The following is a 16,283-nucleotide window of genomic DNA, read 5'->3' on the forward strand; positions in this document are numbered from 1 at the left end:
AATGTGTGACAATGACCATGGCAACTCCTTTGAATTAAAGGTCAGGTTCCTTTGTGGCGCACAAGATGCTCTTTGAAACATTGTCAAGTCGTGCTGAGATAACACAAATAATCTGGTTTTGCACAAACATGTTGAGTCATGCCACCTTGAGTGCATGCTGTTTTTAAAGCAAAAGATGATCATACCAGTGACTTAGGGGCTGTTTACACTTGGTATTAAGATGTGTTTTCATCGATCGGATCACAAGTGGAGGAGAGAGACACGTCGCGTTTACACCTGGTATTTAAATCCGTCTCTTTTGTCCACTTTTGACCGCTTCTGTCCTGGATACTGTGAGGGGGTGGTCTGTCGAGACGGTGGGCGAGTCTCTCTGCTGTCATTTAAACCCGAGCGGGAGTAATTATGAGTTTATATGGACGCAAATTAATATTATGTCGGAGTGCACTGCTTATTTAGCAAGTAAACATGCTGCACAGTATGTTAAAGCTTTCTCTGAATTTTCAGCGCAATTGATGAAATAGGATCGCGCAACTTTCACACGCTTTCAAAACGAAACTACGGAGATCAGCCGCTTCAGTTTTATAAATGAAAGGCTAAAAATAGCGCAGTTTACCGTATGTTCATGCCAGAAGATATAAAAGACGTAAAACATTGTATTTAGTACCTCAGATTAGATAAATGGGTGGATGGAAGGCTGTCGCGTGTGGCTGTTCGAACACATTCAACCACATGTGCGTTCCGCAACTCCAAAGCGATCCGATCGAAAGTGGTTTCGACTACCTCTGGATGTGGTTGAAAGTGGACGAGCTCAAAACTTTTTGAACACCGTTTACACCTGGCATTAACGTCGTCCACTTGTAATTCGATCAACGAAAACGCATGTTAATGTTAGTGAGTGTCATGTGTGTTGCTTGCGTTTTCAAAATATCTGTTTGTTGCGTCATGTAAACCATGTGCATCACGTTTTTTGTCAAAATAAGTGCCTGCTGCACGCGTGTCAAAACCGTGATAAAAGAGATGCTCACGTTCACAAAATACACACAAGACACTCCCTCAAAAGTAAATTCTGATTACGCATGAGATTATGCGAGTATCTGGCAAACGCGAGCGTCTCTTTTATCATAAACCCTTTAGATGCGTCTGCAGCAGGCACTTATTTTGACAAGACACATGATGGACATAGGTTCACACACGACATGCAGAACATATTTTGAAAAAAGAACCACACACATGACGGGCTACATACATGTTGTGACAACTTCGCATCGAGCACCCTCGTAAAAAGATAGTCCCCGGCCGCCACTGTTTAGCATACAGGATGAAGTGCATGTACTGTAAATATTACAATTAAACACTTCACTAAAATTTGCTTTGCTTGTAATTAAACATTGTATTTTAAATTTAAAAAGATGCTCAATAAAAGCATTTTCAGTAGTGGTCTTAAGACTTTTGGACACTACTGTATGTCAAATACACTATAAGGTTTATACTGTATACTGAACATGTAATATTAAAGTCCCTGTAAAGTCAGATATTAAATATTAGTTTGTCACACCACAGAAAAATGTGTTATTAACCACCACAATTTAATGATAGGCAACTTTGGTCCTGGAGGGCCGGTGTCCTGCAAAGTTTAGCTCCAACCATAATTAAACACACCTGAAGCCGCCAATTAAGGTCTTACTAGGCATACTTGAAACTTTTAGGTAGGTTTGCTGAGGCAAGTTGAAACTAAACTCTGCAGGACACCGGCCCTCCAGGACCGAAGTTGCCCATCCCTAATTTAAATGATAGAAAAAATTGCAAGTAAATAAAATAAGTTATCAAAATCTCTGAAAAATCTGCTGCATTCTCTACTCTCAAGATGTGGGGGCGTGTCCGCTTTCTGCCCTGAAACCACACCCACTCATGGGCTGCCATCTTAAAGGCGCTCTAAGCGAATCTGTGAGACGTCATTTATTGTTGATGTTTGAACTGTTTTCAAACTAACGGAGCTTAGCTAACTCCTCCCCCTCCCGTGCTTTCATGAACACGCCCAACCCCCACCCCCAAATCCTTCTTGTCGTTTATTGGCTGGAACACTTTGTTTTGTTTCGTGGTGCTAGGTTTGGCCACTGTGTTTATATTGCAGTTTGTGGGGGCTGGGCTGTCTACAGAGATCAGCGGACAGGCAGCAAGCAGATAGTGAGGAGATGTTTGCTGTATGTAACAAAAAATGTTTTATGGTCTAAAACGCGTGAATTCACTTAGAGCACCTTTAACATTCAAATGAATGATTACTCTCGATTGTGTTGGGGGAGGGACCATGTGCGGTGGCTCAAGTGCGTCGTCATGCCACTGTTTTAGGCCCGCCTAAAACTCTGAAAGGGTAAAAAACTGTTTAACGATCTAACTCTGCAATTTAGTACTACATAGTTTACAGCCTTTGTGCCGTGTTTTAGCAATACATTTCTAACATTTATATTGTGTTTAGAAACAATTTTCAGGGACTTAGTCGGTTAGCTTAAGCAGAATGTAGGTAGTAATTCTCTTATTTCAAGAGTTTGTATGCTAATATGTGATTTGTTGTTTATAGACCTGGTGCTTGACCATCAGGAGGCAGCTCATGAACTGGATGACAGTGTGAGGCTGAAGGTTCGAGAGGCACTTCTCAAAAGACATCACCACCAGAGCGACAAAAAGAGGAACAACCTGCTACCCATGGTCAAATCACTCACCGAGTCGGGCCGAAGGCATAGTGAACCTCATTCAATGGACAAGACTGGTGAGACACATGCAGATGTTTAAAGGGGACCTATCATGAAAATCTTACTTTTTGTCATGTTTAAGTGCTATAATTGTGTCCCCAGTGCTTGTATTAACCCAATAACTTAGTTTTGGTAAACCATTCTATGCAAGCATGTAAAAATTAGGTCATTGAAATGTGGCTTCCCTTGTGATGTCAGAAGGGGATAATACCACCTCTTAATCTGCACTATCCAACCACGGCACTGCCATTTAGTGCAGAGATCAGCTCATTTGCATTTAAAAGGACACACCCAAAACGGCACATTTTTGCTACACCTACAAAGGGGTGTATTTTATGTTATGCTAGTTATGGTATTTTGAGCTAGAACTTCACATTTTAAAAATTCTTGTGAAATGTCCCCTTTAAAGTCTCTGAATATTGTATATTTCTTACCTTTATTGTACCTTCTCAGACAAGAAGTACAAAAGCTGTCACTGGGATGGTACCCTTTAAAAAGGTCCTTATACTGTATGTACCATTTAGGTATGTATATGTACCATTGAGGTACCAATATTTTTCTGTGAGGTACCTTTTAGATAATAATATGCACTCGTTAGGAACACCGATGTACTTTTGAATCCCCTGTCACAGCTTTTGTACCTTTTTTATGGTAAGTGACAGCAGAAGCTGTTGACAGCTGTATTTATCTTATTGAATATTCTGTCAGGCCCTGCCACCTCTCCTCAGCCTCCACCTACAAGCACAGATGTAAAGAATGGAACAGCACAGGAAAACGGCCAGATGGAAACCAAGGTACTAGAAACATGCATTATGCATTAATACTGTAGGTAGAATATGAAACGGACACAAGAAGGAAGTATTACCTCTGGTAATGCCAGTTTCAGATGATGCCGGTCATTCCAAATTGGCCACATGCATTATCCTGGTTGATATCACTAATATATACTATATTAAATGGTTCATAATATTATATAATGAACATGCAGTGTATTCAGAGCACCCTGTGGCCCTTTTTTAACAGAGGTGGTGCTAATAGAATGCTGCTTTATTAGTCCTTGAAGACGGATGAGCTTGTATTTCATATATACAGTATCAGGTCAGGTGCAACATGCACCCTCAGACAAGCACTCTGAGGGCCAGTTCATATATAAACTACAGACAAAGCTAAGAAAATGGGAAAAAACACTTTATAATTCATGCTTTCCTATATCTGAGAAAACTAATGTGGAAAATAAATTGTTATGGGAATTGAATAGATGAATAAGAAAAGACAAAACTAAGAGTGGAGAAATGGAGACTGAAAGAGACAACCCATTAAACCAAACAGATTCATATTTAGTTATATTTGGGTCCTCACTGCTCACTAGCTGCAACTAGATGCAACTTATTGATTATCAAGGACATTTGGTACACGCATGCACACACACACACACACACACACACACACTGCCATCTGGTGAATCTTAGAGGTACTGAAGCTTGTTTGTGTAATATTATACCAGTGATCAAAGGACAAGGAAATTAACCTTAATAAGCCAGATGTCAGCCATTTAGAGTGACAGTAAGAATGGCAAAGTGCAGCAACAATTACATTACATCCATGTTGTGTTACTTATCCATTACAGTCAGACCCAAATTAACAGCAGGGGTTGGTGAAGGAAACCATCAATCGAAATAGATATTTTTATTATATATATATTTAAGCAATCATGCCTTACAATGACTTTTAGCCATCCTGTAGCCGATTTTATTGCTCTTATATAACTCAAGAGATTTGGTGGAGTTCTGTCGTGTTTTATTTAAAAGTGCAATGTGTAACTCTTGACAAAAATGCAATATAATATACATAACTATATTATTAGGGGTGTATTAGTGGTGACCTTACATAATGAACTGTATTGTTTTTATTACCGTAGAATAAGTTTTATGTTTTATCTACATACACCGCAGGTCTCCTTACATGGAACTCGCCGTTATGTTTCTACAGTAGCCCCTTAAAGCTTAATATATGAGTAATATTGTATATTGTTTAAATATGAAGAAAATGTCACTACCTCCTCTTTCTTTAGGTGGACACACATTTCATGAAGAAGATACCCACTGGAGCAGAGGCTTCCAATGTGCTGGTTGGAGAGCTGGACTTTTTAGAGAAATCCATCATAGCCTTCGTTCGCTTGTCTCCCGCTGTGCTGCTCACAGGACTTACCGAAGTTCCCATACCCACTAGGTAGCCAACGTGCTTTTTTCCTCGAAATAATCAAACAACAAAATAATCAAAGTCATTAAAACGATGAAATCTCCGCAGATTCTTGTTCATCTTGCTCGGTCCGGATGGAAAGGCCCAGCAATACCATGAGATTGGTCGCTCCATGGCCACCATAATGACCGATGAGGTCATTGCAGATCACAACATACAGTGTATTAGTAATAGCCTCAGTATTGGCATAATTAATAATGCATTTAAATTAGCATTTTACATTTGTATGTAATTTACAATGCATTTACACCAGTGCTTATTTTATTCATAATATTATTTATACATAAAATATAAACAGTTATAGGCATTCTTCAATATTATTCTGTTCATGCATCATTAGATATTCCACGATGTCGCATACAAGGCAAAAGACAGAAGTGATTTGTTAGCCGGTATAGATGAGTTTCTGGATCAAGTGACAGTTTTGCCCCCGGGAGAATGGGACCCTTCTATACGGATAGAACCCCCTAAGAATGTCCCATCACAGGTATCGAAACAAATATTTTGCAACCTAATGCAGTTACATGGAATGGGATTTTAAAAGTGTTGTACTGCGACTGTAAGTGTGGCTTGAGTGTCAAAAATGTTTTTTTTTACAATAGGAGAAAAGAAAAATGCCAGGCGTTCCGAACGGAACAGTTGTTCAGGTCGAGGAGGAGCAGCATGGAGAACATCATGGACCAGAACTACAGAGAACTGGGAGGTGTGTATATATGTGTGTGCCATATAGATACAGCGGGAAAAATAAGTATTTGGCACATCAGCATTTTTATCAGTAAGCAGTCCCTCCAGAAAAACGCGATTATGCGATCGAATAATTTAATGCATAATCAGCCAAAGTCTGCAATTTTTCAAATATGGCGCACTTTCGCAGCATAAATTGCAGATTTCCATGTGCAAAATATGAGGGGATTGCATGATTTCATAATACCCGCATTTTCGTAGCAAAAATCACGTATATCTTAGCAGAAAGTTGAAAAATGTTGCATTTACCTCACACAAGCTTAGCCATGTCCCCTGTTGCCATTGTAACGTTATGAAGTGGAGTGATTATGTGACATGAACATCATTGAAAAGTTGCAAATGCTGAAAACAGTTTTTGCAAGTTCTCACAAGTTCCCGCATATTCCATCGCATTTTTTAAGAAAACGTGCCGCAAGATCAAGGATTTTTGCCCACAACAATCACAAAAAACTCCACATTTTTCTGGAAGGACTGAGTAAGGGGATTTCTAATGATGTGGCCATCAAGCCAAATATTGAATTCATACAAAGAAATCAGAACATTTAAGTATACAAGTTGAGTCATAATAAATAAAGTAAAATGATACAGGGAATAAGTATTGAACACACTTTGTAGAAAAGCCTTTGTTGTGATTACAGCTTCTAGACGCCTCTTGTATGGAGAGACCAGTCGTCTGCATTGCTCAGGAGTGATTCTAGCCCATTCTTCCACACAAATGGTCTTTAAATGTTGAAGGTTCCTTGGGCCTCTTTTTGAACTTTGATCTTCAGTTCTCTCCATATTCGTTCTCTCCACTTTATTTTTTATGACTCAACTTGTATACTTAAATGTTCTGATTTCTTTATATGAATTCAATATTTGGCTTGATGGCTACATCTGGTGGAAATTTTGTGTCAATAGCCCACTTCTGATAAAAATGCTGATGTGTCAAATACTTATTTCCCCCGCTGTAGATAGATAGATAGATAGATAGATAGATAGATAGATAGATAGATAGATAGATAGATAGATAGATAGATAGATAGATAGATAGATAGATAGATAGATAGATAGATAGATAGATGAACCTTTCGATATGCGTGTCAACCGTTTTCAGATATATGTCAACCTGAAATGAGAAATGTGCTTGCAAAGTAAATTGTATAGGTCTTTAAATATTGACAGATGATGAATTAAACATCTATATAAATCATTAATTTCCCATCTCTTTACTCTCTCCATAGGCTGTTTGGAGGTCTAATTCTAGATGTGAAGAGAAAAGCTCCGTTTTATCTGAGTGATTTTAAAGATGGTCTGAATCTGCAATGTGTGGCATCATTCCTGTTCCTCTACTGTGCCTGTATGTCACCTGTTATTACCTTTGGAGGACTTCTGGGAGAGGCTACAGAAGGGCGTATTGTAAGCCAACAAACACACTTCTATTTCTGTGAGGTCTAATAGACAAAGAGAATGTTTAGTTTAATGTCATTGGTGTATTAAATGTGCATTTGTGTGTGTCAGAGTGCGATTGAGTCTCTGTTAGGAGCATCAATGACTGGAGTAGCTTACTCTCTGTTTGCCGGACAACCCCTAACTATATTGGGAAGTACGGGACCTGTTCTCGTGTTTGAAAAGATTCTCTTCAAATTCTGCAAGTCAGTAACTTAAGGCCTAAATGTTAACATAATAAAGCATAGAGGAACAACACTTACATGTTTTCTGTCCCGTTCTGTCTCTGTAGAGACTTTGAGCTCTCTTACCTTTCCCTGCGCACTTGTATTGGTCTCTGGACGGCGTTCCTATGTCTGATTCTCGTTGCGACGGACGCAAGCTCTTTGGTCTGTTACATCACACGTTTCACGGAGGAGGCTTTCGCCGCGCTCATCTGCCTCATCTTCATTTACGAAGCACTGGAGAAACTGTTCCATCTCGGAGAACTGTACCCGATCAACAGACATGGAGAACTGGACAAACTCACATTGGCATTGTAAGTACATGAATGCACATGCATGATTTGCAGCTCAACTGTTAAAGCATTGCATGGTTTTCTAAAAGCACGTTCTGTTGTGTGCCATCAGCTGTAGATGTGCAGAACCTGATAATCCCAGTAATAAAACATTAGAACTGTGGAATAAGAGGAACATCACATCCACTTCAGTGTCATGGAGCAACCTCACCGTAACGGTACCTCATTCTGATATCCTTCCTTATATAACTACTATAATTCATAAATTTGTTTTAGTTATTTTTGAAAACAGTACAACTGCGGTGTAAGGCTAAGTTTACACAAAGCGATGGAGTGAAAACGGAAAATGTTCGGTAACACTTCACTTGAGGGGTGTTCATAAGAAAAAGAATGTCATTTTTAATTGTCTTTGTTATGACAACTTGACATAAACCACTACATCAAAACTTGTCATAAATCTGTCATAAACATGATATAGCAGAATAATGATAAAACTTAAGAAACTACCTAACTTTATGGGTTAACATCACATTAAACTGTCATTTAAATGTGATTAAGTGTTAATACTATGTCAAATAGTTTTAAATACCTTAACAAAATGCAATAGACACGTCAAAAGATTATACTTAACTTGTGTATGTGCACATAATACATAAAAAATTGACAACTAACATAACTTGTTCTTACAGAGAGGGTTCTGAACAAAACATTTAATTAATTTAATTTAATGTAATTAACATTGCAGTAATATGGGCCCAACGCTGCATGGCTTAACCCATTATTGTACTGTTTTCATTTAATTTTGGGTGAATCTGTCTTCAAATGCAATAAAATATAATTGTATAAATTTTAATTATTATTATTATTATCATTATTATTATTAAATGATTGATTTTTTTGTTAAACACGTGGAGGAAACTAAAAAACATTATGAACTGAAGAATATTCATGACCTTGTTATAAAACTATTTGTATTAACACTTAATGACATTTTAATGACAAATTATATTTGTACCACTGTAGTTGAGGTCAAGAAAAATATTCATGACACTGTTATAAAACTATATGACAGAGTATTTACACTTAATGACATTTTAATGACAAATTCCATTTGTATCACTGTTGGTCAGTTATGTTGTCTTGGTAATGGCAAGTTGTCGTGACAAAGACATCTCAAACAATATCATCGTTGCATAAAAAATGACATAGTTGAACGAATGACACTTACTGACAGTTGTCATAAATGTGCATAAAATCTCCTTGATGTTCATTGCACGTGTCATGTCAGTCTTATGAACACCCCTTCAAGTAATGTGCTACCAAGTTTTCATTTGTGTTTATATAAAAACTTTACCTATACACGACAATGCTGTCAAAGGGTCGATTCACATTTTTGCATCTAAGATGTGGCATTCTGAAAAGTTTAAATATTTTTAACTCACCTGAAAAAAAAAGAGCGCAACGCTCTCTATTTGAGCGCACTTGCCACACATCTACGTTATAAATAACGTATTTGCGCAGACAAAAGATGCAAAAAAAGATCGAGGTTTACATGCATCCACGAAGATGAAGATTACGCTGTATTACATGTGGGTCACTAGGCCATTAGATCTTGATGTTAAGTCGTATAGAAAAACTACACGCCTGCACACATACGCATTTTTCTACGGAACGATAAATACAAACAATCAAAATGGTGAAAGCATCAAGCAGTTTTGTTTAAATGATCAGACGGTGAGGTAGGTGACCCTGGACTGTAAAGCGGCAAATTTTAATAAACTCAATATCTTCTGCAGAAGAAACACAGTCCATTATTTATTTATTTTTTCGTTACACTCTCGCACACACGTGTGCCTATATGGATGCAGTAAAAGATTTATCATTTCGTCATCGTTATGTAGAAATAAATGTTATATTTCACTACAAAAACTTATCAACAACCTCAAACATTTTTGACATCTTTCTAACATCAATGCAATATCTCAGAACAGTGTACGTACTGTAACAGCCAGCTATCTAATAATAACTGCTAACTACATCAACAGCAGTACACTGCAAGGTGAACGCAATCTTAATCACAAAAACACCGAAAATAAATCCCACACACTGAATTTAATTCCTATCCCACAACTGCAGTACGGTCATATTTCACAGTGTTGTCTCACACAGATTGCATTTAGTGCAAATCCTATTTGCACATTTGAGTCAGCGCCTCAGCTGCCAAGACAGTTAAACGTGAGCCAATCTCTCTCAATGTGTTTTTGTAGGAGTGCTTGGATCTTCACGGACAATTTATTGGTTCAGCGTGCGGACACCATGGTCCCTACACCCCTGATGTTCTCTTCTGGTCGGCCATCTTGTTTTTTGGTACCTTCTTCCTGTCTACCTTCCTTAAACAGTTTAAGACGAGCAGATACTTCCCAACACGGGTGAGGCTAAAATACTCATATTGTATGTTGTGCAGTTACAGATAGAGGAATTTCAAATAAATAAATGCGTGTGTTTGTTGTTGTGATGTAGGTACGGTCAATGGTCAGCGATTTTGCGGTATTCCTCACTATTGTTCTCATGGTCCTCGTTGATTACATCATTGGAGTCCCATCGCAAAAGCTACAAGTGCCAAACAAATTCAAGGTATAAATCAATAAATAAATGTGTAAAGTACACACACACCATTTTTTTTTTGTCTCCAAGAACAACATTTTATGTGCAATAGACATAAGTCAGTTATATTTCACCAATCAGTTATACTTATGCTCTGCAGTATAATAAGAATTTTTGCAGAATTGGGCATGCCTGAATTTAAAAGAGTAATTTCCCCACCTACTTAAATGGATAAAATTGATAAAAATGTTCTTATTTTACAGAAAACTTTTGTGCTTTGCAACTTATGTATTTTAGTTTAAAAATTTGATGATGCAGTTTTGAAAGCACAGCGGGTCCGCAGAGTATAAGGGGTTAAATCTGGATATTTGTGTAATATGTCTTAAAGGGGTGGTTTCCCAGACAGGGTTTAGCTTAAGTCAGGACTAGGCATTAGTTTAACTATAAAATATAACTAGTTTTAATAAGCATGCCTTATTAAAAACATTACTTGTGTGCATTTTGAGGCAAAACAAAGGGCACTGATGTATTTTAAGATATGTCAGTCCAGTCAAGTTATTTTCAGTTTGGACAGCTCTTACATTTATTTTAGTCTAGGACTAGTCTAATCCCTGTCCGGGAAACCGCACCAAAGAGATTTTGTCTGTCGGTTGTGCTTTGCAGCCGACACGCGATGACCGTGGCTGGCTGATAAACCCTATTGGGCGAAACCCGTGGTGGACGGTGCTGGCTGCACCAATACCGGCTCTTCTCTGCACCATCCTCATCTTCATGGATCAACAGATCACTGCAGTCATAATAAACCGCAAAGAGCACAAACTACAGGTATGGATGCGGAGCGTTTAATTTACCCATTACAAAGGATGCGTTCGTATGCGGATCATAAATTAGTGTGTGCCCCACTTCTTCAACACAGAAAGGCTGTGGGTACCATTTGGATCTTCTGATGGTTGGATTGATGTTGGCTGTGTGTTCCATTATGGGTTTGCCCTGGTTTGTCGCGGCAACTGTCCTGTCGATCTCCCACGTCAACAGCCTAAAGCTGGAGTCGGAAAGCTCCGCCCCTGGAGAGCAGCCTAAATTTCTGGGTATTAGGGAGCAGAGACTGACTGGTTTGGTTATTTTTCTTCTGATGGGCTGCTCTGTCTTTATGACCGGAGCATTGCAGGTACTTACACCTATAGTTGTAACACTGCATGGATTTTGGGTACTTATGGCACAAATACAGTAAAAAATAAAGTACAGTATTATTTATACATCAACAATCCATTCATCTTAAAGGGACACCATGAAACTTTTTGGCCACTAGGGGGTGCTAGACATGTATTTTTCACGCCAAGCGCCCCTAGAGGCCACAAGCGCCGCAGCACTGTCGCAAAGGAAAGGAACAGGCCAACCTTAAAACTAAACTAAAAACTAAACATTTAAAACGCTAAACGATCAACATTTTGAGACATCAGGGAGAAACGCAGTCAAGTTACAACTTTCTGAAGAAGAACTCGTCGTGGCAGAAGCCATTTCTCAATCTGAAGGTTGCAGCCTCCGGATGTCGTATTTCTAAGCTGCATACGTCATCAAGACTCTCTTATTTCACAATATTAACAATTGTACAGTTGACTATTATACTTAGTTAATCGTAAATTGTTGCAGTATGCTTATGACTTGCGAATGTAATGCTCAGTTTACCTTAATAAACCAGGCTTGATGACGTGTGCAGCCTGCATATTTGACCTCCGGAGGCTGCAGCCTTCCAATTGTGAAACGACCAGAAATATTTCCTTGCCTTTTTCCAAACAAATATTGTTGCATCCTCTCTCTCTCCCTCGCCACCAGGATTTTCCGCAATGGCACTCGTTTTTCCTCTCTTTTGTGTAAAAATTGTTGCTCCAAATCCAAGTAAACCGTGTTTAGGTCTGCCGCTTTGTAATACGTCACGCGAGTGACAGCGGAACGCAGCAAATAAGGAAGAGAGAAGAGAGAAACGCTCGGATCTGATTGGTGAATGAATAGGGTTTGGTTTTACACTGTGAGCAAGTTTGACTGTTGTAGCATCCTGGATTGTAATGTAAATACCATAGACACAGTAAAAGAAAGGTAAATACGTGGACACAGCATCTGAATACAGCGAACTATAAGCAAGATAATCGCCGTCATTTATAAAGAACATCGCATTTATGTATGAATCAAGAGTTTATATAAAAAAATTGCCTTAAAGGGGAATCGAACCCGGGTCGCCCGTGTTATAGGTCCGTGACACTAAAACTGTGCTACGGAGTCACATACGGTAGGCGGCTCTCTACACTCCTTAAGTAGCCTCCAGCAAAATTCACGTTAAAAACAAATTGTGTGGAGGAAGTGACGTATGCCGTAAAGCAGTCGAATTTTGTAGTTTTTTTTTGGTGCTCTGGTTACTACCAGAAACCCTAAGTTTTAAAATACGAGTAAAAGTGATACAGACCCCGTCATGCTATGGTAGACATGTCATTCAACCTATTTAAAGTCGATGTACTACCACAAGGGTCTTGAAAATTTATTATGAAGATTGAAAAATTACATGGTGTCACTTTAAAGTAAAATCCTATAATCCAAGGGTTTTCTAATTTTATTGTCAAAATGCAAAAAAAACCTTGACCTAAATTGTTTACTTAAAGTACCCCCTAAGATTTTATGTACATATTTAAATGTATTAGCACATTTACATGTTTAAAGGGATGGTTAACCCAAAAATGAAAATTCTGTCATCATTTACTCTCATGTTGTTACAAACCTGTATAAATTTCTTTGTTTTGATGAACACAAATTAAGATATTTTGAGGAATGTTTATAAACAAATGGTTCATGAGCCCCATTTACTTCCATAGTATTATTTTTCCTATTATAGAAGTGAATGGGGCTCATGATTGTTTTGGTAACAAACATTCCTCAAAATATCTGAGAACTAAGAAATTTATACAGGTTTGTAACATGAGAGTAAATATTGACAGAATTTTATTTTTGGGTGAACTATCCCTTTAACTTCAAAAACATTTATTTTCATACCTTTTAATGTCTTTATCAGTAGTATTTTAGATAGTTACTGTTATTATTACCTGTTGCACCTTTATCTAGTAATTGTATTGGTACATAAAACTTAGCTTTTCAGTTTGCATGCATTCTCAGTTTTCTGATTAAGTTTTGAGTAATGGTCACATGGTGCAGATTAAATAAATAAAACATTTATATTTTTGTTAGTTTTATTTAGATTTTTTCATTTTTAAAATTATTTATTTACGATTTCATTGTAATTGTAACTTCTAAACACACAAACCCCCTGCAATTCTCTCACGAACCACCAGGGGTTCCCAATCCCCAGTTTAAAAACCCTGCTATAATCCAGGGACATTTGTCTATCTTTGATGAGTTAAGCTCTTGATACAAAACATAATGCTTGATTAAAGTTATTGTTTGGATCACTTTTTTCAAACTTGTATGAACTTTTATTTTTGCATGAAGTATTTTGTCAGCATATTACAATGCGGGGAGCATTGCCAACGGGGGGCGTCAAAGCACCTCAGTTTCTTCAGACGTCCTCAATAAAAAAGCTAGACACTACTCACTACCATGTCTGTAAAAACCCAGCTAAAATCATTTTTTGTGTGTGTGTGGTGTGTCTGTGTGTGTGTGTGTGTGTGATTTACTGTTTTCAATAATAAAATAATAATATAAAGTAAAAGATATTCTGTGTTAATATGACTTTGATATCTTTGGTATTGACCAAGCAAGGCCATTCAGCCTGGAATAAAAAAGTTAGGTTAGCTACTGCAGATGCCACTTGGTTCAATACAGCACTTTTTCCCCAATGCAGTTAAATTCATACATTTATAAATTTAACTTTAGTGTCTAAACACATCAATTGTTTCTGAGTATGTGTTCAGTTTGGATAATTCCTGTTGTTTTACAGTTCATTCCAATGCCAGTGCTTTATGGTGTTTTCCTGTATATGGGAGCCTCATCCCTAAAGGGCATTCAGGTAAAAACATTAACCTGAGACTTCCTCAAAATATATACACATGCTTACATCATTCACTCATCAGTCTAATATTTCTTTCTCAGTTCTTTGACCGTCTGATGTTGTTTGGCATGCCGGCGAAACACCAGCCGGACTTTATTTACCTACGCCATGTTCCTCTGAGAAAGGTTCACCTGTTCACCCTGACACAACTTACTTGCCTGGTGCTTCTCTGGGTGATCAAAACCTCCCCTGCCGCGATTGTATTTCCTATGATGGTGCGTCCCAACACATGAGCGAGTACATATACTTTTTGTGTACATGTAAAATGACTGACAAGTGGTGTCAAGACAGTCCCTACTATAGTGTCAGAATTCTCAAGAATATTTTGATACTGTTTTCACTTATAAACTATATAATTGTTAGTTCCAGTCTTTGTTTCTGATTGGTCAGTAGCTATGACCACTGCACACAACCATTCTGTGTATCGCTGTATTGCTGTATTGTTTTTACTTCATCATGACTGTTGAATTAATAAATGTTTTTACTTAAAAGGACACTCCACTTTCTTAAAAGCAATGATATTTCACAGTGCCCGACAAATAGTGCTATTGAAAGTTGCCACGGGGACTATTTTCGGCCGCTGCGTAATATCATTGAACCTGCTGCAGCCATGGTAGCGGCAGCAAAGTTCATGATTATTACACCAGAATGAGAGTATAGTTTCTAACCATATCAGCCTAGAAAATCGCAACTTTAAATTTTCTATCGGTCTTAGTACACGATGTAACTACAGAAGAGTCAAGTTTTAAATAGGAAAAATATCGAAACCCTTTAGTTATTTTTTAGCACAAAGCACAATTTTTTTATGCGCGATGCTAATGGTCTTATCAGATTCAATGGATTATGCTAAGCTATGCTAAAAGTGGTACCGCCAGACCCAGAGATCAGCTGAATGGATTCCAAAACGGTAAAAATGTTTAACTCTAGGGGAGCTAGAAAATGAGCATATTTTCAAAAAAAGTGGAGTGTCCTTTAAAATTTGTATGTGTGGTAACTGTTTTATAAAACCACGGAGGTACTCAGGGCCAAGGTTGCCAAGTCCATGGTTTTCCTGCGTGTTTGGCTACTTTAACACTGTTGACATTTTTTTGCCGTTTTTACCAGAGGACCCCCTCGAAGCGCGATTTATCTCGTTTTGAATAGCAATTGGGTAGGATTTGCTGTAAAAACCTGGCAACCCTGCTCAGGTCAAGTGCTGTATCGTGAATGGGTTACAGGCAACGCAATGCCCTTCAGCTGTGACTTAATCTATTATTTTGCACAACCTCTCATACCTTATTGCTTATACGTATTATCTTGTTTTCATCGATTTCTTGTGCTGGACACAAATCATGTATAACCGTAATATACTATAAACATGTTTGTTTTTCAGGTTTTGGCGCTAGTGTTTATCCGTAAGCTGCTGGATCTCTGTTTCACCAAACGAGAGCTCAGTTACCTTGATGATCTGATGCCTGAAAGTATAAAGAAGAAGAAGCTGGATGATGATTCCAAAAAAGCACAGGAGGTATGGCCATTTTGTAATGTACTTGTACTGGAATTAGTCAATCAAACACTGCAAAATCACTTTCTTACATTGTATTTTTGTCTTGTTCTCAGTAGAAGTATCTAAAAATTCTTAAATTAAGATGCTTTTTCTTGATGCGCAAAATGACCTAAGAAAATAAGTCGAGTTTTTGGACCAGAAATGTGCAATTTGGGTGAATTTGTGCTTGAGACAAGCAAGGTTATCTGCCAATGGTGTGAGAAAAAATCTTGAAATAAGATTTCTTTTTTCTTAAACACTTAATTCAAGCTAAATTTTCTCACCCCATTGGCAGATGTGTTTGCTTGTTTCAAATTTACTTAAACTTTGGTCTATAAACTAGACTTATTTTCTTTTTGCTTATTTGGTCATTTTGCTTATCAAGAAAATACATCTTGATTTAAGATT

At 37.8% G+C, this 16,283-nt stretch overlaps 1 protein-coding gene across 1 annotated transcript in view; it reads left to right on the top strand.

Moving 5' to 3' along the window:
- Window positions 1-16,283, top strand: part of slc4a8 (solute carrier family 4 member 8) — a 38,236-nt gene that overhangs the window by 17,011 nt on the left and 4,942 nt on the right. Inside the window, exons 6-22 of the mRNA XM_073870350.1 lie at window positions 2,576-2,764; window positions 3,456-3,541; window positions 4,819-4,976; window positions 5,055-5,142; window positions 5,347-5,493; window positions 5,609-5,709; window positions 6,974-7,148; window positions 7,251-7,384; window positions 7,471-7,716; window positions 7,808-7,913; window positions 9,963-10,124; window positions 10,216-10,329; window positions 10,963-11,124; window positions 11,216-11,467; window positions 14,240-14,308; window positions 14,392-14,565; window positions 15,723-15,857. Coding sequence (XP_073726451.1) covers window positions 2,576-2,764; window positions 3,456-3,541; window positions 4,819-4,976; window positions 5,055-5,142; window positions 5,347-5,493; window positions 5,609-5,709; window positions 6,974-7,148; window positions 7,251-7,384; window positions 7,471-7,716; window positions 7,808-7,913; window positions 9,963-10,124; window positions 10,216-10,329; window positions 10,963-11,124; window positions 11,216-11,467; window positions 14,240-14,308; window positions 14,392-14,565; window positions 15,723-15,857 — 2,498 coding nt within the window. The remainder of the gene's footprint in view (window positions 1-2,575; window positions 2,765-3,455; window positions 3,542-4,818; window positions 4,977-5,054; window positions 5,143-5,346; window positions 5,494-5,608; window positions 5,710-6,973; window positions 7,149-7,250; window positions 7,385-7,470; window positions 7,717-7,807; window positions 7,914-9,962; window positions 10,125-10,215; window positions 10,330-10,962; window positions 11,125-11,215; window positions 11,468-14,239; window positions 14,309-14,391; window positions 14,566-15,722; window positions 15,858-16,283) is intronic.

Source organism: Misgurnus anguillicaudatus, chromosome 8 (genome assembly GCF_027580225.2).
Source record: "Misgurnus anguillicaudatus chromosome 8, ASM2758022v2, whole genome shotgun sequence".
Lineage (NCBI taxonomy): Eukaryota > Metazoa > Chordata > Actinopteri > Cypriniformes > Cobitidae > Misgurnus > Misgurnus anguillicaudatus.